Source organism: Phocoena sinus, chromosome 12, assembly GCF_008692025.1.
Source record: "Phocoena sinus isolate mPhoSin1 chromosome 12, mPhoSin1.pri, whole genome shotgun sequence".
Taxonomy (NCBI): Eukaryota; Metazoa; Chordata; class Mammalia; order Artiodactyla; family Phocoenidae; genus Phocoena; species Phocoena sinus.
In genome coordinates, this window is record NC_045774.1 from 12,630,780 (window position 1) to 12,652,744 (window position 21,965).

Genomic DNA, 21,965 nt, shown 5'->3' on the forward strand with positions numbered 1-21,965 from the left:
AAACATATGTGTTTAATGCTGCATAATATGCCAACTACAGATGAAACTTCACTGAGTTGAACAAAATCAGAGTTGCTGGGTAAAGTGGATGGATGGGTACGTGAGGAGCAACACCTTTAAGATTGTAGAACATCACATCACAAAGTGAAGAGCAGTGTCTTGTTTCAGAATTTAAGACTAGATTTGGTAAGACAAGTTTGCACAGTGACCAAAGGATGGTTTGATACTTCTGGTAAGAGAACAAGATTTTTATTACATTAGAGTCCAGAGAAAAAAATTGCAGGTACCGATGCAGAAATTTCAAGTAACTTTTCAGAAATTTAGGAATGATTGAAGAGAAAGGATTCCATTTGAGAAAGTTATTTAATTAATACAATAAGGAACAAGGAATCTGAGGGGGTGGAGGAGGGGAAGGAGGAAGAAGAGGAGAAAACTGTCATTTCCTGAGGATTTTCCCACTGTGATTGTCATTTTTGAGGCACTTTTTGCAAGTCAAATAAGCAAAGACAATTTTTGACACAGTTGTGATTTTGAATACACCTTGAATGTCTTAGGTACAATGAAAAATGCCTTTGCTCATAAAGGAAACATTACTGGGGAAATCCTAAAGCATCTTTTACTCATATTCATTTTGGCTCTTGTTTGAAGGAATCTCAGCCATCTCTGTTTTGCAGGAAAGGAATCCACCCAGATGAAGACACACAATTTATCTTTTACATATATCTGTATTTAGTTTTTTGTTGATTGGCTTTTGTGTTGTTATCATTTAATATGGGCTTCTTGTACTGAAAAAAAATTGTCTAGAGACTAATAATGCTATAAATTGGGTGTTAATTGTAATTCAGCTCAATGGAAGTATTTTTCTCTGTGTTTTAATTTTTTTGTTTATTTTGGTTGAATAAGGGGTAGGGACCCTGGAGGAAATGAAATTGTATTATTAAGCAGGGCTTGATCATGAAGCACCTTTTATACTCTGCTAAAGCACTTAGACTTTGTCTAAGAGCAGTTGGGAACCGTACAGGATTTTAATGAAAGAAGAAGTTCATGGAGTGAAGATTTGCTGTGATTGTGATTTGGACACTAAATCAGAGGAAAGGACAGAACTAGAAAGAGGGATAATGGTTTCGAAGACTTTTGCAGTAATTCAGGTGAATGTTAATGGTGGTCTGAAGGAGGTGGTGGATAAGGGATGCATTAAAGAGCTGTGGCAGATGCAGCAATGATACAACTTAGTGGTTATTTGCACAGAAGCTGAGAAGGAGATTGAAGCATCAAAGGTGTCTTCCATATTTCCTTTTATTCTTGGACAACTGGATAGAAAGTGGTATCTTTCACTGAAGAGGAGAACACAGGACAAAGAGGAGCAGGCATTTCATGGAGTAAAATGATGAGTTTGGTTTTGGATTTTCCACTCTTGGGGAGAGTTTTAGTTTGTGCTGTCACATAACAAAATACCATAGTCTGGGTGCCTCCAACAACAACTATTTGTTCCTTCCAGTTCTGGAGGCTGGGATGTCCAAGATCAAGTTCTGGCAGATTCCATGTCTGCTGAGGGGATTCTTTCTGGTTGGCAGACAGCTGCTTTCTTGCCATATCCTTAGATGGAGGAGGAGTAGGGAGAAGAGGGGGGACCACTGGTCTCTTCCTCTTCTTTTTTTTTTTTTTTTTTTTAACATCTTTATTGGGGTATAATTGCTTTACAATGGTGTGTTAGTTTCTGATTTATAACAAAGTGAATCAGCTATACATATACATGTGCTCCCATGTGTCTTCCCTCTTGCGTCTCCCTCCCTCCCACTCTCCCCCTCCCACCCCTCCAGGCTGTCCCAAAGCCCCGAGCTTATATCCCTGTGCCTTGCGGCTGCTTCCCCCTAGCTATCTACCTTACTACGTTTGTTAGTGTGTATATGTCCATGACTCTCTCTCGCCCTGTCAAAACTCACCCTTCCCCCTCCGCATATCCTCAAGTCCATTCTCCAGTAGGTCTGCGCCTCTATTCCTGTCTTATCCCTAGGTTCTTCATGACATTTTTTCCCCTTAAATTCCATATATATGTGTTAGCATACGGTATTTGTCTTTGTCTTTCTGACTTACTTCACTCTGTATGACAGACTCTAGGTCTATCCATCTCATTACAAATATCTCAATTTCATTACTTTTTAAGGCTGAGTAATATTCCATTGTGTATATGTGCCACATCTTCTTTATCCATTCGTCCGATGATGGGCGCTTAGGTTCTTTCCATCTCCGGGCTATTGTAAATAGAGCTGCAATGAACATTTTGGTACATGACTCTTTTTGAATTTTGGTTTTCTCAGGGTATATGCCCAGTAGTGGGATTGCTGGGTCATATGGTAATTCTATTTGTAGTTTTTTAAGGAACCTCCATACTGTTCTCCATAGTGGCTGAACCAATTCACATTCCCACCAGCAGTGCAAGAGTGTCCCCTTTTCTCCACACCCTCTCCAGCATTTATTGTTTCTAGATTTTTTGATGATGGCCATTCTGACTGGTGTGAGATGATATCTCATTGTAGTTTTGATTTGCATTTCTCTAATGATTAATGATGTTGAGCATTCTTTCATGTGTTTGTTGGCATTCTGTATATCTTCTTTGGAGAAATGTCTGTTTAGGTCTTCTTCCCATTTTTGGATGGGGTTGTTTGTTTTTTTGTTATTGAGCTGCATGAGCTGCTTGTAAATTTTGGAGATTAATCCTTTGTCAGTTGCTTCATTTGCAAATGTTTTCTCCCATTCTGAGGGTTGTCTTTTGGTCTTGGTTATGGTTTCCTTTGCTGTGCAAAAGCTTTGAAGTTTCATTAGGTCCCATTTGTTTATTTTTGTTTTTATTTCCATTACTCTAGGAGGTGGGTCAGAAAGGATCTTGCTGTGATTTATGTCATAGAGTGTTCTTCCTATGTTTTCCTCTAAGAGTTTGATAGTTTCTGGCCTTACATTTAGGTCTTTAATCCATTTTGAGCTTATTTTTGTGTATGGTGTTAGGGAGTGATCTAATCTCATACTTTTACATGTACCTGTCCAGTTTTCCCAGCACCATTTATTGAAGAGGCTGTCCTTTCTCCACTGTACATTCCTGCCTCCTTTATCAAAGATAAGGTGTCCATATGTGCGTGGGTTTATCTCTGGGCTTTCTATCCTGTTCCACTGATCTATCTTTCTGTTTTTGTGCCAGTACCATACTGTCTTGATTACTGTTGCTTTGTAGTATAGTCTGAAGTCAGGGAGCCTGATTCCTCCAGCTCCTTTTTTCGTTCTCAAGATTGCTTTGGCTATTCGGGGTCTTTTGTGTTTCCATACAAATTGTGAAATTTTTTGTTCTAGTTCTGTGAAAAATGCCAGTGGTAGTTTGATAGGGATTGCATTGAATCTGTAGATCGCTTTGGGTAGTAGAGTCATTTTCACAATGTTGATTCTTCCCATCCAAGAACATGGTATATCTCTCCATCTATTTGTATCATCTTTAATTTCTTTCATCAGTGTCTTATAATTTTCTGCATACAGGTCTTTTGTATCCTTAGGTAGGTTTATTCCTAGATATTTTATTCTTTTTGTTGCAATGGTAAATGGGAGTGTTTTCTTGATTTCACTTTCAGATTTTTCATCATTAGTATATAGGAATGCCAGAGATTTCTGTGCATTAATTTTGTATCCTGCTACTTTACCAAATTCATTGATTAGCTCTAGTAGTTTTCTGGTAGCATCTTTAGGATTCTCTATGTATAGTATCATGTCATCTGCAAACAGTGACAGCTTTACTTCTTCTTTTCCGATGTGGATTCCTTTTATTTCCTTTTCTTCTCTGATTGCTGTGGCTAAAACTTCCAAAACTATGTTGAATAAGAGTGGTGAGAGTGGGCAACCTTGTCTTGTTCCTGATCTTAGTGGAAATGCTTTCAGTTTTTCACCATTGAGGATGATGTTTGCTGTGGGCTTGTCATATATGGCCTTTATTATGTTGAGGAAAGTTCCCTCTATGCCTACTTTCTGGAGGGTTTTTATCATAAATGGGTGTTGAATTTTGTCAAAAGCTTTCTCTGCATCTATTGAGATGATCATATGGTTTTTCTCCTTCAATTTGTTAATATGGTTTATCACATTGATAGATTTGCGTATATTGAAGAATCCTTGCATTCCTGGAATAAACCCCACTTGATCATGGTGTATGATCCTTTTAATGTGCTGTTGGATTCTGTTTGCTAGTATTTTGTTGAGGATTTTTGCATCTATGTTCATCAGTGATATTGGCCTGTAGTTTTCTTTCTTTGTGACATCCTTGTCTGGTTTTGGTATCAAGGTGATGGTGGCCTCGTAGAAGGAATTTGGGAGTGTTCCTCCCTCTGCTATATTTTGGAAGAGTTCGAGAAGGATAGGTGTTAGCTCTTCTCTAAACGTTTGATAGAATTCACCTGTGAAGCCATCTGGTCCTGGGCTTTTGTTTGTTGGAAGATTTTTAATCACAGTTTCAATTTCAGTGCTTGTGATTGGTCTGTTCATATTTTCTATTTCTTCCTGATTCAGTCTTGGCAGGTTGTGCATTTCTAAGAATTTGTCCATTTCTTCCAGATTGTCCATTTTATTGGCATAGAGTTGCTTGTAGTAATCTCTCATGATTTTTTTTATTTCTGCAGTGTCAGTTGTTATTTCTCCTTTCTCATTTCTAATTCTATTGATTTGAGTCTTCTCCCTTTTTTTCTTGATTAGTCTGGCTAGTGGTTTATCTATTTTGTTTATCTTCTCAAAGAACCAGCTTTTAGTTTTATTGATCTTTGCTATCGTTTCCTTCATTTCTTTTTCATTTATTTCTGATCTGATTTTTATGATTTCTTTCCTTCTGCTAGCTTTGGGGCTTTTTTGTTCTTCTTTCTCTAATTGCTTGAGGTGCAAGGTTAGGTTGTTTATTCGAGATGTTTCCTGCTTCTTAAGGTGGGCTTGTATTGCTATAAACTTCCCCCTTAGAACTGCTTTTGCTGCATCCCATAGGTTTTGGGTCGTTGTGTCTCCATTGTCATTTGTTTCTAGGTATTTTTTTATTTCCTCTTTGATTTCTTCAGTGATCACTTCATTATTAAGTAGTGTATTGTTTAGCCTCCATGTGTTTGTATATTTTACAGATCTTTTCCTGTAATTGATATCTAGTCTCATGGCGTTGTGGTCAGAAAAGATACTTGATACAATTTCAACTTTCTTAAATTTACCAAGGCTTGATTTGTGACCCAAGATATGATCTATCCTGGAGAATGTTCCATGAGCACTTGAGAAAAATGTGTATTCTGTTGTTTTTGGATGGAGTGTCCTATAAATATCAATTAAGTCCATCTTGTTTAATGTATCATTTAAAGCTTGTGTTTCCTTATTTATTTTCATTTTGGATGATCTGTCCATGGGTGAAAGTGGGGTGTTAAAGTCCCCTACTATGAATGTGTTACTGTTGATCTCCCCTTTTATGGTTGTTAGTATTTGCCTTATGTATTGAGGTGCTCCTATGTTGGGTGCATAAATATTTACAATTGTTATATCTTCTTCTTGGATCGATCCCTTGATCATTATGTAGTGTCCTTCTTTGTCCCTTTTAATAGTCCTTATTTTAAAGTCTATTTTGTCTGATATGAGAATTGCTACTCCAGCTTTCTTTTGGTTTCCATTTGCATGGAATATCTTTTTCCATCCCCTTACTTTCAGTCTGTATGTGTCTCTAGGTCTGAGGTGGGTCTCTTGTAGACAGCATATATAAGGGTCTTGTTTTTGTATCCATTCAGCCAATCTGTGTCTTTTGGTGGGAGCATTTAGTCCATTTACATTTAAGGTAATTATCGATATGTATGTTCCTATTCCCATTTTCTATATTGTTTTGGGTTCGTTATTATAGGTCGTTTCCTTCTTTTGCATTTCTTATCTAGAGAAGTTCCTTTAGCATTTGTTGTAAAGCTGGTTTGGTGGTGCTGAACTCTCTCAGCTTTTGCTTGTCTGTAAAGGTTTTAATTTCTCCATCAAATCTGAATGAGATCCTTGCTGGTTAGAGGAGTCTTGGTTGCAGGTTTTTCTCCTTCATCACTTTCAGTATGTCCTGCCACTCCCTTCTGGCTTGTAGGGTTTCTGCTGAGAGATCAGCTGTTAACCTTATGGGGATTCCCTTGTGTGTTATTTGTTGTTTTTCCCTTGCTGCTTTTAATATGCTTTCTTTGTATTTAATTTTTGACAGTTTGATTAATATGTGTCTTGGCGTATTTCTCCTTGTATTTATCCTGTATGGGACTCTCTGTGCTTCCTGTACTTGATTAACTATTTCCTTTTCCATATTAGGGAAGTTTTCAACTATAATCTCTTCAAATATTTTCTCAGTCCCTTTCTTTTTTTCTTCTTCTTCTGGAACCCCTATAATTCGAATGTTGGTGCGTTTCATGTTGTCCCAGAGCTCTCCGAGACTGTCCTCAGTTCTTTTCATTCTTTTTTCTTTATTCTGCTCTGCAGTAGTTATTTCCACTACTTTATCTTCCAGGTCACTTATCCGTTCTTCTGCCTCAGTTATTCTGCTGTTGATCCTATCTAGAGTACTTTTAATTTCATTTATTGCGTTGTTCATTGTTGCTTGTTTCATCTTTAGTTCTTGTAGGTCCTTGTTAACTGTTTCTTGCATTTTGTCCATTCTACTTCCAAGATTTCGGATCATCCTTACTATCATTATTCTGAATTCTTTTTCAGGTAGATTGCCTATTTCCTCTTCATTTGTTAGGTCTGGTGGGTTTTTATCTTGCTCCTTCATCTGCTGTGTGTTTTTCTGTCTTCTCATTTTGCTTATCTTACTGTGTTTGGGGTCTCCTTTTTCAGGCTGCACGTTCGTAGTTCCCGTTGTTTTTGATGTCTGTCTCCAGTGGCTAAGGTTGTTTCAGCGGGTTGTGTAGGCTTCCTGGTGGAGGGGACTAGTGCCTGTGTTGTGCTGGATGAGGCTGGATCTTGTCTCTCTAGTGAGCAGGTTCACGTCTGGTGGTGTGTTTTGGGGTGTCTGTGGCCTAGTTATGATTTTCGGCAGCCTCTCTGCTAATGGGTGGGGTTGTGTTCCTGTTTTGCTAGTTGTTTGGCATAGGTTGTCCAGCACTGTGGCTTGCTGGTCGTTGAGTGAAGCTGGGTGCTGGTGTTAAGATGGAGGTCTCTGGGATATTTCCACCGTTTAATATTATGTGGAGCTGGGAGGTCTCTTGTTGATCAGTGTCCTGAAGTTGGCTCTCCTACCTCAGAGGCAGAGCCCTGCCTCCTGGGCTGGAGCACCAAGAGCCTTTCATCCACACGGCTCAGAATAAAAGGGAGGAAATGTAGAGAGAATTATTAGAAGTATGAGGAAAGAAAGAAGGAAAGGAGGCAAGGAAGAAAGGAAGAAAGAAGCAAAGAAGGAAAGAAAGGAGGGACTGAGGGAGGAAGGAAGGAAGGAAGGAGGGAAAGAAGGAGAAAATGTAGAGAGAATTAGTAGAAGTATGAGGAAAGAAAGAGGGAAAGGAGGAAAGGAAGGAAGGAAGAAAGAAGCAAAGAAGGAAAGAAAAGAAGGAGGGAAGGAGGGAGGGAGGGAGGGAGGAAGGAAGGAAAGAAGGAGGGAAAGAAGGACAAAATGTAGAGAGAATTAGTAGAAGTTTGAGGAAAGAGAGAAGGAAAGGAGGAAAGGAAGGAAGGAAGAAAGAAGCAAAGAAGGAAAGAAAGGAGGGAGGGAGGGAGGAAGGAAGGAAGGTAGGAGGGAAAGAAGGAGAAAATGTAGAGAGAATTAGTATAAGTATGAGGAAAGAAAGAAGGAAAGGAGGAAAGGAAGGAAGGAAGAAAGAAGCAAAGAAGGAAAGGAAGGGAGGGAGGGGAGAAGGAAGGAAGGAAGGAGGGAAAGAAGGAGAAAATGTAGAGAGAATTAGTAGAAGTTTGAGGAAAGAAAGAAGGAAAGGAGGAAAGGAAGGAAGGAAGAAAGAAGCAAAGAAGGAAAGAAAGGAGGGAGGGAGGGAGGGAGGAAGGGAGGAAGGAAGGAGGGAAAGAAGGAAAAAAGACAGAAAGAAAGAAGATACAGTAAAAATAAAATAAAGTATAATATAGTTATTGTACTAAAAAATATTTAGAAAGAAAGAAAGAAAAAAAAAGAACAGATAGAACCCTAGGACAAATGTTGGAAACAAAGCTATACAGAGAAAATCTTACACAGAAGCATACACATACGTGTTCACAAAGAGAGGCAAAGGGGGAAAAATCATAAATCCTGCTCCCAGAGACCACCCCCTCAACCTGGGGTGATTCGCTGTCTAAAGGAGGGAAGGAGGGAAGGAAAGAAAGAAAGAAAGAACGAAGGTAAAGTTCAATAAAGTTATTACAATTAAAATTAATTATTAAAAAAAAAATTTTTTTTTTTTAAAAAAAAAAAACCATGGACGGATAGAGCCCTAGGACAAATGGTGGAAGCAAGAGTATACAGACAAGATCTCACACAGAAGCATACACGCACACATTCACAAAAAGAGGAAAAGGGAAAAAAATCACAGATCTCGCTCCTAAATTCCCCCTCTTCAATTTGGGATCACTCCCTGTCTATTCAGGTATTCCACAATGCAGGGCACATCAAGTTGATCGTGGAGCTTCAATCCGCCGCCTCCGCGGCTGCCGGGAGAGACCTCCCCCTCTCCTCCCTGCTCTCACAGCTCACAGGAGCTCAGCTTTGTACCCGGCCCTGCCCCTGCGCGCAGATCGCTGGAGGGCGTCTGTTTTTTTGCTCAGACAGAGACAGGACGGGGTTAAAGGAGCCGCTGATTCGGGAGCTCCGGCTCACTCAGGCCGGGGGTTGGGGGATGGGGGAAGGAGGGGCACTGCGTGCGGGGCCGGCCTGCGGCGGCAGAGGCGGCGTGACGCTGCACCGGCCTGAGACCCGCCGTGCGTACTCCCGGGGAAGTTGTCCCTGGATCCCGGGAACCTGGCAGTGGCGGCCTGCACAGGCTCCGCGGAAGAGGGGCGCGGAGAGTGACCAGTGCTCGCACACAGCCCCCCTGGTGACGGCAGCAGCAGCCCCAGCGTCTCCCGCCCGTCTCTGGGGTCCGCGGTTTCAGCCGCGGCTCGCGCCCGTCTCTGGGGTTCGCGCTTTTAGCCGCGGCTCGCGCCCGTCTCTGGAGTTCCTTTAAGCAGCGCTCTTAAACCCCTCTCCTCGCGCACTAGGAAACAAAGAGGGAAGAAAAAGTCTCTTGCCTCTTCGGCCGGTGCAGGCTTTTCCCCGAACTCCCTCCCGGCTAGTCGTGGCGCACCAACCCCTTCAGGCTATGCTCAAGCCGCCAACCCTAGTCCTCTCCCTGCGCTCCGTCCAAAACCGAAACCGGAGCCTCAGCTCGCAGCCCCGCCCGCCCCGGCGGGTGAGCGGACAAGCCTCTCGGGTTGGTGAGTGCCGGTCGGCACCGATCGTCTGTGCAGGAATCTCCCCGCTTTGCCCTCCACACCCGTCACTGTGCACCACTCCGCGGTCCCGAAGCTCCCCCCTCTGCCTCCCGCAGTCTCCGCCCGCGGAGGGGCTTCCTAGTGTGTGGAAACTTTTCCTCCTTCACAGCTCCCTCCCACTGGTGCAGGTGCCGTCCTTATTCTTTTGTCTCTGTTTTTTCTTTTTTCTTTTGCCCTACCCAGGTACGTGGGGAGTTTCTTGCCTTTTGGGAGCTCTGAGGTCTTCTGCCAGCCTTCAGTAGGTGTTCTGTAGGAGTTGTTCCACGTGTAGATGTATTTCTGGTGTATCCGTGAGGAGGAAGGCGATCTCCACGTCTTACTCTTCCGCCATCTTCTCTTCCTCTTCTTTTTTTTTTTTTTTTTTTTTTTAATGCGTTACGCGGGCCTCTCACTGTTGTGGCCTCTCCCGTTGCGGAGGACAGGCTCCGGACGCGCAGGCTCAGCGGCCATGGCTCACCGGCCCAGCCGCTCCGCGGCACGTGGGATCCTCCCAGACCGGGGCACGAACCTGTGTCCCCTGCATCGGCAGGCGGACTCTCAACCACTGCGCCACCAGGGAAGCCCCTCTTCTTTTTTTTTTTAAACATCTTTATTGGGGTATAATTGCTTTACAATGGTGTGTTAGTTTCTGCTTTATAACAAGGTGAATCAGCTATACATATACATATGTTCCCATATGTCTTCCCTCTTGCGTCTCCCTCCCTCCCACTCTCCCCATCCCACCCTTCCAGGCTGTCACAAAGCACCAAGCTAATATCCCTGTGCCTTGCGGCTGCTTCCCCCCAGCTATCTACCTTACTACGTTTGTTAGTGTGTATATGTCCATGACTCTCTCTCGCCCTGTCAAAACTCACCCCTCCCCCTCCCCATACCCTCAAGTCCGTTCTCCAGTAGGTCTGCGTCTTTATTCCTATCTTACCCCTAGGTTCTTCATGACATTTTTTTCCCTTAAATTCCATATATATGTGTTAGCATACGGTATTTGTCTTTTTCTTTCTGACTTACTTCACTCTGTATGACAGACTCTAGGTCTATCCATCTCATTACAAATAGCTCAATTTCATTTCTTTTTAAGGCTGAGTAATATTCCATTGTGTATATGTGCCACATCTTCTTTATCCATTCATCCGATGATGGGCGCTTAGGTTGTTTCCATGTCCTGGCTATTGTAAATAGAGCTGCAATGAACATTTTGGTACCTGACTCTTTTTGAATTTTGGTTTTCTCAGGGTATATGCCAAGTAGTGGGATTGCTGGGTCATATGGTAATTCTATTTGTAGTTTTTTAAGGAACCTCCATACTGTTCTCCACAGTGGCTGAACCAATTCACATTCCCACCAGCAGTGCAAGAGTGCCCCCTTTTCTCCACACCCTCTCCAGCATTTATTGTTTCTAGATTTTTTGATGATGGCCATTCTGACTGGTGTGAGATGATATCTCATTGTAGTTTTGATTTGCATTTCTCTAATGATTAATGATGTTGAGCATTCTTTCATGTGTTTGTTGGCATTCTGTATATCTTCTTTGGAGAAATGTCTATTTAGGTCTTCTGCCCATTTTTGGATGGGGTTGTTTGTTTTTTTGTTATTGAGCTGCATGAGCTGCTTGTAAATTTTGGAGATTAATCCTTTGTCAGTTGCTTCATTTGCAAATGTTTTCTCCCATTCTGAGGGTTGTCTTTTGGTCTTGGTTATGGTTTCCTTTGCTGTGCAAAAGCTTTGAAGTTTCATTAGGTCCCATTTGTTTATTTTTGTTTTTATTTCCATTACTCTAGGAGGTGGGTCAGAAAGGATCTTGCTGTGATTTATGTCATAGAGTGTTCTTCCTATGTTTTCCTCTAAGAGTTTGATAGTTTCTGGCCTTACATTTAGGTCTTTAATCCATTTTGAGCTTATTTTTGTGTATGGTGTTAGGGAGTGATCTAATCTCATACTTTTACATGTACCTGTCCAGTTTTCCCAGCACCATTTATTGAAGAGGCTGTCCTTTCTCCACTGTACATTCCTGCCTCCTTTATCAAAGATAAGGTGTCCATATGTGCGTGGGTTTATCTCTGGGCTTTCTATCCTGTTCCACTGATCTATCTTTCTGTTTTTGTGCCAGTACCATACTGTCTTGATTACTGTTGCTTTGTAATATAGTCTGAAGTCAGGGAGCCTTATTCCTCCAGCTCCTTTTTTCGTTCTCAAGATTGCTTTGGCTATTCGGGGTCTTTTGTGTTTCCATACAAATTGCGAAATTTTTTGTTCTAGTTCTGTGAAAAATGCCAGTGGTAGTTTGATAGGGATTGCATTGAATCTGTAGATTGCTTTGGGTAGTAGAGTCATTTTCACAATGTTGATTCTTCCCATCCAAGAACATGGTATATCTCTCCATCTATTTGTATCATCTTTAATTTCTTTCATCAGTGTCTTATAATTTTCTGCATACAGGTCTTTCGTATCCTTAGGTAGGTTTATTCCTAGATATTTTATTCTTTTTGTTGCAATGGTAAATGGGAGTGTTTTCTTGATTTCACTTTCAGATTTTTCATCATTAGTATATAGGAATGCCAGAGATTTCTGTGCATTAATTTTGTATCCTGCTACTTTACCAAATTCATTGATTAGCTCTAGTAGTTTTCTGGTAGCATCTCTAGGATTCTCTATGTATAGTATCATGTCATCTGCAAACAGTGACAGCTTTACTTCTTCTTTTCCGATTTGGATTCCTTTTATTTCCTTTTCTTCTCTGATTGCTGTGGCTAAAACTTCCAAAACTATGTTGAATAAGAGTGGTGAGAGTGGGCAACCTTGTCTTGTTCCTGATCTTAGTGGAAATGCTTTCAGTTTTTCACCATTGAGGATGATGTTTGCTGTGGGCTTGTCATATATGGCTTTTATTATGTTTAGGAAAGTTCCCTCTATGCCTACTTTCTGGAGGGTTTTTATCATAAATGGGTGTTGAATTTTGTCGAAAGCTTTCTCTGCATCTATTGAGATGATCATATGGTTTTTCTCCTTCAATTTGTTAATATGGTTTATCACATTGATAGATTTGCGTATATTGAAGAATCCTTGCATTCCTGGAATAAACCCCACTTGATCATGGTGTATGATCCTTTTAATGTGCTGTTGGATTCTGTTTGCTAGTATTTGCTAGTCCCTTTCTTTCTTTCTTCTTCTTCTGGAACCCCTATAATTCGAATGTTGGTGCATTTCATGTTGTCCCAGAGGTCTCTGAGACTGTCCTCAGTTCTTTTCATTCTTTTTTCTTTATTCTGCTCTGCAGTAGTTATTTCCACTACTTTATCTTCCAGGTCACTTATCCGTTCTTCTGCCTCAGTTATTCTGCTATTGATCCTATCTAGAGTGATTTTAATTTCATTTATTGCATTGTTCATCGTTGCTTGTTTCATCTTTAGTTCTTGTAGGTCCTTGTTAACTGTTTCTTGCATTTTGTCCATTCTACTTCCAAGATTTCGGATCATCCTTACTATCATTATTCTGAATTCTTTTTCAGGTAGATTGCCTATTTCCTCTTCATTTGTTAGGTCTGGTGGGTTTTTATCTTGCTCCTTCATCTGCTGTGTGTTTTTCTGTCTTCTCATTTTGCTTATCTTACTGTGTTTGGGGTCTCCTTTTTGAAGGCTGCACTTTCGTAGTTCCCGTTGTTTTTGATGTCTGTCTCCAGTGGCTAAGGTTGTTTCAGTGGGTTGTGTAGGCTTCCTGGTGGAGGGGACTAGTGCCTGTGTTGTGCTGGATGAGGCTGGATCTTGTCTCTCTAGTGGGCAGGTTCACGTCTGGTGGTGTGTTTTGGGGTGTCTGTGGCCTTATTATGGTTTTAGGCAGCCTCTCTGCTAATGGGTGGGGTTGTGTTCCTGTTTTGCTAGTTGTTTGGCATAGGTTGTCCAGCACTGTGGTTTGCTGGTCGTTGAGTGAAGCTGGGTGCTGGTGTTAAGATGGAGGTCTCTGGGATATTTCCACCGTTTAATATTATGTGGAGCTGGGAGGTCTCTTGTTGACCAGTGTCCTGAAGTTGGCTCTCCTACCTCAGAGGCAGAGCCCTGACTCCTGGCTGGAGCACCAAGAGCCTTTCATCCACACAGCTCAGAATAAAAGGGAGAAAAAGTAGGGAGAATTAGTAGAAGTATGAGTAAAGAAAGAAGGAAAGGAGGCAAGGAAGGAAGGAAGAAAGAAGCAAAGAAGGAAAGAAAGGAGGGAGGGAGGGAGGGAGGGAGGAAGGAAGGAAAGAGGGAAAGAAGGAAAAAAGACAGAAAGAAAGATGATACAGTAAAAATAAAATAAAGTATAATATAGTTATTGAATTAAAAAATATTTAGAAAAAAAAAAAAAATGGGACGGATAGAACCTTAGGACAAATGTTGGAAGCAAAGCTATACAGAGAAAATCTTACACAGAAGCATACACATACACCTTCACAAAAAGAGGTAAAGGGGGAAAAATCATAAATCCTGCTCCCTGAGACCACCTCCTCAATTTGGGGTGATTCGTTGTCTAAAGGAGGGAAGGAAGGAAGGAAAGAAAGAACGAAGGTAAAGTATAATAAAGTTATTACAATTAAACTTAATTATTAAGAAAAAGAATTTTTTAAAAAAAGTCATGGACGGATAGAGCCCTAGGACAAATGGTGGAAGCAAGAGTATACAGACAGGATCTCACACAGAAGCATACACGTACACATTCACAAAAAGAGGAAAAGGGAAAAAAATCATAGATCTCGCTCCTAAAGTCCACCTCTTCAATTTGGGATCATTCCTTGTCTATTCAGGTATTCCACAGATGCAGGGTACATCAAGTTGATTGTGGAGCTTTAATCCGCTGCTTCTGTGGCTGCTGGGAGAGATTTCCCTTTCTCTTCTTTGTTCTCACAGCTCACAGGAGCTCAGCTTTGGATTTGGCCCTGCCCCTGCGCGCAGATCGCTGGAGGGCGTCTGTTTTTTCGCTCAGACAGGACGGGGTTAAAGGAGCCGCTGATTCGGGGCCTCCAGCTCACTCTGGCCGGGGGTTGGGGGATGGGGGAAGGAGGGGCACTGCGTGCGGGGCGGGCCTGCGGCGGCAGAGGCAGCGTGACGTTGCGGCAGAGGCCGGCGTGACGTTGCACCAGCCTGAGGCCCGCCGTGCGTTGTCCCGGGGAAGTTGTCCCTGGATCCCGGGAACCTGGCAGTGGCGGGCTGCACAGGCTCCGCGGAAGAGGGGTGTGGAGAGTGACCTGTGCTCGCACACAGGCCTCTTGGTGGCGGCAGCAGCAGCCTTAGCGTCTCCCGCCCGGCTCTGGGGTCTGCGGTTTTAGCCGCGGCTCGCGCCCGTCTCTGGGGTTTGCGCTTTCAGCCGCGGCTCGCGCCCGTCTCTGGAGTTCCTTTAAGCAGCGCTCTTAAACCCCTCTCCTCGCGCACTAGGAAACAAAGAGGGAAGAAAAAGTCTCTTGCCTCTTCGGCCGGTGCAGGCTTTTCCCCGAACTCCCTCCCGGCTAGTCGTGGTGCACTAACCCCTTCAGGCTATGTTCAAGCCGCCAACCCCAGTCCTCTCCCTGAGCTCCGTCCAAAACCAAAACCCGAGCCTCAGCTCGCAGCCCCGCCCGCCCCGGTGGGTGAGCAGCAAGCCTCTCGGGTTGGTGAGTGCTGGTCGGCACCGATCGTCTGTGCAGGAATCTCCCCGCTTTGCCCTCCGCACCCGTCGCTGTGCACTACTCCGCGGTCCCGAAACTCCCCCCTCTGCCTCCCGCAGTCTCCGCCCGCGGAGGGGCTTCCTAGTGTGTGGAAACTTTTCCTCCTTCACAGCTCCCTCCCACTGGTGCAGGTGCCGTCCTTATTCTTTTGTCTCTGTTTTTTCTTTTGCCCTACCCAGTTACGTGGGGAGTTTCTTGCCTTTTGGGAGCTCTGAGGTCTTCTGCCAGCCTTCAGTAGGAGTTCTGTAGGAGTTGTTCCACGTGTGGATGTATTTCTGGTGTATCCGTGGGGAGGAAGGCGATCTCCGCGTCTTACTCTTCCGCCATCTTCAAGGTCCCCCTCTTCCTCTTCTTATAAAGGCACTAATCCCATTGTAGGATTAGTAAGGGCTTCACCCTTATGACTTCATCTACACCTAATTACCAGGCTTCCCTGGTGGCGCAGTGGTTGAGAATCTGCCTGCTAATGCAGGGGACACGGGTTCGAGCCCTGGTCTGGGAAGATCCCACATGCCGCGGAGCATCTAGGCCCATAAGCCACGACTGCTGAGCCTGCGCGTCTGGAGGCTGTGCTCTGCAACAAGAGAGGCCGCGATAGTGAGAGGCCCTTGCACCGCGATGAAGAGTGGCCCCCGCTTGCCACAGCTAGAGAAAGCCTTGACACAGAAACGAAGACCCAACACAGCAAAAATAAAATAAATTAATAAACCTAATTACCTCCCAAAGGTCCCACCTCCAAATACCATCACTTTAGGGTTTAGGGCTTCAACATATGAATTTGGGATGGGGGGGCACAAATATTGGGTCTGTGGAACACCCATTGAATAGGTACACTAGGCAGTTGTATCTTGGGACAGAAGCACCAGGGTTGAAATGAGTTTGAAGTATAGGTTTTGGATATGTGTGTACAATGGTTATACATGCAGTCATGGGTGTGTGTATGATTCCCTGTGGAGAGTACTGGAATGAGAAGAGAGTAGGTCTGTGGTTAGAAATCTGGGAAATACTGACATTTAAGAAACAGACAGGGGGAAGAAGACCCTATGGAAGAAAGCAAGGAGTAGTTAGAGGAGAAAGGGGGAAGCAGGAATGTGTTGTTAAGAGGCATTTCAAGAGGGAGGAAGTGGGCTGGAGTGTCCGTTTCTAGACTTCAATTAAATGAGGGCTAAAGAGGGTAGTGGGATTTAGCAACATGAAAATCACTGGGGTTCATGGTAACTACCCCTTCTGTGGAATTGTGGGCATAGAAATGAATGAGGGGAGGAAGTAGAAACAAATGGTGAATATAAATTGTTTTACTCTTTCTAAAATAATTGCAGGAATTTACACTAAAATACCCTAGCCTATCATAGGGTTGTTTTAATCAAGGTGAAATTTACATGAGAGTGTCCATTCCTTAATGAACAATTCCGTGGTATTTAGTACACTCACGGTATTGTGCAACCACTATCTCTGTCTAGTTCCAAAGCATTTTCATCAACCCAAAGGAAAACCCATACCCTTTAAGCAGTGGCTCCCTATTCCCTACCCCCACCCCAGCCCCTCGCAGCCACTAATCTGTGTTCTGTCTATAAACTTACCTATTCTGGATATTTCATGTAAATGAAGCATGCAATATGTGATGTTTTGTGTCTAGCTTCTTTCCCTTTGCATAATGTTCTCAAGGTTCCTCCACATTAGAGTATGTATCAGTACTTCATTTGTTTTTATGGCCGAATAACATTCCATTGTATGGATAGACCACCATTTATTTATCTGTTCCTCTGTTGATGGGCACTTGGACTGTTTCCACCTTTTGACTATTGTGAATAATACTGCTATGAACACGCATGTACATGTATTTATTTGAGTACCTGTTTTCACTTCTTTTGAATATATATCTAAAAGAGAAATTGCTGGAGCCTAACATCGTTTTTTAAAACTATACTTTTAGTGTGGGTGGGGGAGGGACGGCTTGGGAGTTTGGGATTGGCAGATGCAAACTATTATCTGTAGAATGGATAAACAACAAGATCCTACTGTAGAGCACAGGGAACTATATTCAATATCCTGTGATAAACAGTAATGGAAAAGCATATGAAAAAGAGGGTATCAATATATATGTATAACTGAATCACTTTGCTGTATAGCAGAAATCAACACAACATTGTAAATCAACCATACTTCAATAAAATAAATTTTAAACACTATACTTTTTTTTTTTTTTTTGCAGTACGTGGGCCTCTCACTGTTGTGGTCTCTCCCTTTGCGGAGCGTAGGCTCAGTGGCCATGGCTCACGGGCCCAGCCGCTCCGCGGCATGTGGGATCCTCCCAGACCGGGGAATGAACCCGTGTCCCCTGCATCAGCAGGTGGACTCCCAACCACTGTGCCACCAGGGAAGCCCTAAACACTATACTTTTATATAATGCTAACTGAGAGTTCACAAGAAGCATTGTGCATTGTAGAAAAAGTTGATGTACCCAGTCTCTTTTCAAGTTCTTTACATTCTCTTTGAGATAGGATTGGTGAAACCACCATTCAGTAATTAACTAACACATCAAAAGAGAGATAAGTTGAGTGAAAAAAAACATGTATAATTTTTAAAGAAGGAAGTGCCCTTTCGAATTGAGTTTTGAGTTTCATAAGAAGAAAGCACTTCAGGTGAAGAGTTTGGATAAGTTGACTCATGCAGGAGAGAGAAGACAGGACAGGGCTAAGGTTGGAAGTTTCACAGTTTAATATTTCTGAAGAAAGAGTACAAGTTGCACCCTATTTGATGATAAGGGAAAGAAACACAGATGAAGAGCACCCATGGTGCTGATTTCATAGCTAGCTGACTCTAAAAATTAAGATTGTATTTTTAAAACCAATTTTTACTCATCTCCCAGTAACTGACTCTTTTATGTTTAATCTTGTGGATTGTAATTCTCCATTCAGAGACACCAGTGTAGATGGAAGATTTGAGTTCTGTCTATGAGAAGCAATCTAGCCTCCTATGGTTCAGTTAAATTTTATTCATAAAGTAAAGATTAAGACATTTTTAGAGGTGGAACAATGATTACATTTCCTGTAAAATTCTTGGTGTTTTAAAGTGGTATTCATTCTACATCCTTAAAAGTGTCATTTTCCTCTGCTGTCTTTCCTTTATAGAAAAAAACTCCTGGGAATTGATTATGGAACTGAGATTTTCCAAGACATGGCTCTGTGATTTAACCCCCAAGGAACTTCCTAAAGACTTGGGAGAGGAAAAAATGTTTGTTCAGTATCTGTTAAGTGTTTTATTTGTCTGAGCTCACTTAAGTCCTATTACAACCAGTAGGTGGTAGATCCATGATATGAACCTCAATTTACTAACTCCAAAGTCAGGCCTCTGCTCACCATATAATAGCGTGCTTCTTATGTGCTTGTGGCTTGTGAGAGAAGTAGGATGAGAAAGATGCTGAGGATAGCAGGAAGTGGAGCTCTGATAGGTGAGCTCTGATGTTTTCTAGGAAGACAAAAAGGGGTCGGGCAGGTCCTACTTGTGCCACACATTGGCTGTCCCTAAACTGTGCCATGTTACTTCTCAGGGAAAGATTCTGGATGATTTATCAGAGGAATATTAATTCCTCTTAAAAATATGTATCTAGGATAAGTCCAATGCTGATTCATAGGGGTATCTTTTTTTTTTTCGTGGTATGCGGGCCTCTCACTGCTGTGGCCTCTCCCGTTGCGTAGCACAGGCTCCGGATGCTCAGGCTCAGCGGCCATGGCTCACGGGCCTAGCCGCTCCGCGGCATGTGGGATCTTCCCGGACCGGGGCACGAACCCGTGTCCCCTGCATCAGCAGGCAGACTCTCAACCACAGCGCCTCCAGGGAAACCCAGAGGGGTATCTTTTGACACACCTCCATTTCACTTACTCTATCTCTATTCAACATATATGATCCCAATAAGTGAACTGCTAAGATGTACACTTTTATTCATATTTGTGTATGTATTTGTTTCAGGCAGAGAAAGCTGATGGATTTATCAACCTGCCAGATTTCACTGTAGAGAGAGCATCTGAATGCAAGAAAAAGCAGTAAGTTGTCTATCATTTTCCACAAAATATAGAGCAAGGATAACATCTCTTTATAATGTTCCTCAGGTGATAAGGTGATTTGGAAGTTAATGATGGTGACTTCAAATGCCTGAGAATTTTGAGTTTATGGGTTGGAACCCCAAACAATAATAGCAGCTTTTAACCTCTTGTTTTCTGGAATTTCATTTTGTGGAGCAGATGGATTTTAAAACCCCACGGAGCCCTGGCAGGGCGTGCTGTTAATGATGGTGTCTGTGATCCAGTGAAAAGCAAGCGGCCATCCAGGACTGGCAGGGTGACGAGATGTCAAGGCTGTGTCCTTGTAAAGAGAATGACTACATAGGAGTCACCAGAGCTGCAGATATGATACAAAACCAGTTTCTTTTTCTTAGTTCATGAAATTGTCAGTAACATCCTTGAAAATTGAATTCTTTGAGATGTCTTAGACTTGGGGATTAGCCCCCTGATAGAACTGAAGTCCAAAAGATTTGAGAGTGGACAGGAACCAAGAGTCACCAGCCCATGACTCTAGACCAGCTATCCAGACTCCCAGTGAAGTGCTCTTCCCATGATAGGATCCAGCTGCATTTTGCATATGAGTCCTCTTCACCTTTCACTTATTCTTTATTCTGCTTTTGACATCTTTTCCTGTTTTATTAGCGTGGGGCAGTTCCCTATTGACCTGTGTTCCTAGTGGCAAAAATTGATTAATTTAGTTTTAATGAATAAACTGGTGTTGGCTTTAGGTCTTTGCCATTCTGATATAGCTTCCTATCTTTAGTGATACACGAGGCTGTGGTTTTGACCACACTGGTCATTTACAAAATCTCTGGCCCATACAGCGGGACTTCCTGTCTAAATGGTAAAAGGGAAATACTCTGTTATCTTCAATGTTCTATACTTTTTTTTTTAAAACGTCTTTTTTGGGGTATAATTGTTTTACAATGGTATGTTAGTTTCTGCTTTATAACAAAGTGAATCAGCTATACATATACATATGTTCCCATATGTCTTCCCTCTTGCATATACTTTTCTTTTAAACGAAAAATCTGCCTTATATTTTTCCTTTACTAATAGAGAATAGCTTGGATAAAGTTTTTGATGTGTTTTCACAGTGTAGAAGTTTTATGCTTGATTGTTTTTCTGTAAATACAATTATTGTATATGCTTGATTGAATTTGAATGAATACTTTGCTTGAAGGAATTGATCTGAGTATTTTGAAGTGATACATCTATCACTTTATATTTTAATTTATTGTCTATTTATAGCAAGACAGCAAATGAAAATAAAAGAATATATCCATATGTTTTAAATAGAAACTATTGATCAGCCACGACTCAGCCCTGGTCTGGATGTCCTGACATGATGAATTACCCCTCTGCTCTCTACATAAAATAGAGATTAGACAATGGGTATTTAACGTAACTAAAACTTCTGTTTTTGTAAATTAACAAAGAAAGCAGATGAACTTACCATACTTATATTTGACTGTTTTACTTTCGACTACATTGTTGACTACACTAACTTCTAATTTCTTATGTGTCTGTGCTTTTCCCCCTTCAAGTGCTTTTAAGATCAGCCATCCACAGATCAAGACCTTTTATTTTGCAGCTGAGAATGTGCAGGAAATGAACCTGTAAGTAGAGAAACATCACTAAATCCAATCTTTATGGGAATAGATTACTTTGGTCAGGTATCTGAATTTTAAGCACATGTGCATATCAATTATTATGTTTTTTATTTCTGCTGCTTTAAGGATTAATCTCCTTAGCAGTTATAAAGTCTTCTTGCTTTCTTTTCTAGCATTTAGAAGCATTTTGGAGAGCTACACAGATCAAAATGGCTATTTTAGGAAGAAGTAATAAGATTCTTCTGAGGGAACCAGAAGTTGAGAAAGGAATAGAAGACATTATAAGAAAATGTTAATATGAGAATCAGCATCACAGGGAGAAAGGCTTGAAAGAATTGTGTAACCGATCTCACAGCTTTCAGAATTCTACACGAAAAATATCTCTGCAGCGTTTCATAGGTGCTGTGTGATTATGATGGTGATTCATGGTTATCATCTCCCCATGTTCTATCCCCAAATTTTGCAAAACATCTTTGTTTAGAGTACCTCTAATATAAATACATATCCCTAACTCCATTTCCTGTTTGCTCAGTTTAAGTAAGCGGAATATACTGGTAGAGTATTACCCGTCTTGCGACATCCCCTGCTGGTTTAGATTACAGTGTGATCGCAGTGGCTTTTATTTGGATGAGGCTCTATATATTTAAGGTGCTTGAGGCATCAGAGGGCATTCTATTTAAGTCCTAGTCTCAGAATTCAGTGTTTCTTATTACTTTCACTTAATTAATTAAAAATATATGTATGAAAAAAATATGTATGTATGGAATAACTATTATGCGCTTCCTTGCAGCAGATCCCAGGCTCTAGACCTGAAAAATATAGACATAATCCCTCCATTCACAGAGCTTATCGTTTAATCTATTTATATTTTTATATTTAATTATCTATTTATATCTATTAATTAATTAATCAGTTTATCTTTTAATAGATCTTTATTGGAGTATAATTGCATCACAGTGCCATGTTAGTGTCTGTTGTACAGCAAAGCGAATCAGCCATGTGCACACACGTGTCCGCATATCCCCTCCCTCCTGAGCCTCCCTCCCATCCTCCTTATCCCACCCCTCATATTAATTTATTTAGACATAATGATTTTCTTATCTATCTGTTCTCTGTAGTTTCTCTTTGGCCTCTTGCTTTAGAAATGTAAAGAAAAAAAAGCTG

General features: G+C 41.8%; 2 protein-coding genes across 13 annotated transcripts in view; one reads left to right on the forward strand and one right to left on the reverse strand.

Moving 5' to 3' along the window:
* Positions 1-21,965, forward strand: part of IPCEF1 (interaction protein for cytohesin exchange factors 1) — a 205,224-nt gene that overhangs the window by 130,966 nt on the left and 52,293 nt on the right. For all 12 annotated transcript variants that reach the window (XM_032650833.1, XM_032650838.1, XM_032650831.1 and 9 more), the window contains 2 exons: positions 19,097-19,170; positions 20,736-20,807. In XM_032650833.1, coding sequence (XP_032506724.1) covers positions 19,097-19,170; positions 20,736-20,807 — 146 coding nt within the window. The remainder of the gene's footprint in view (positions 1-19,096; positions 19,171-20,735; positions 20,808-21,965) is intronic.
* The window catches only part of OPRM1 (opioid receptor mu 1), a 178,997-nt gene that overhangs the window by 27,135 nt on the left and 129,897 nt on the right, over positions 1-21,965 (reverse strand). The window lies entirely within an intron of this gene.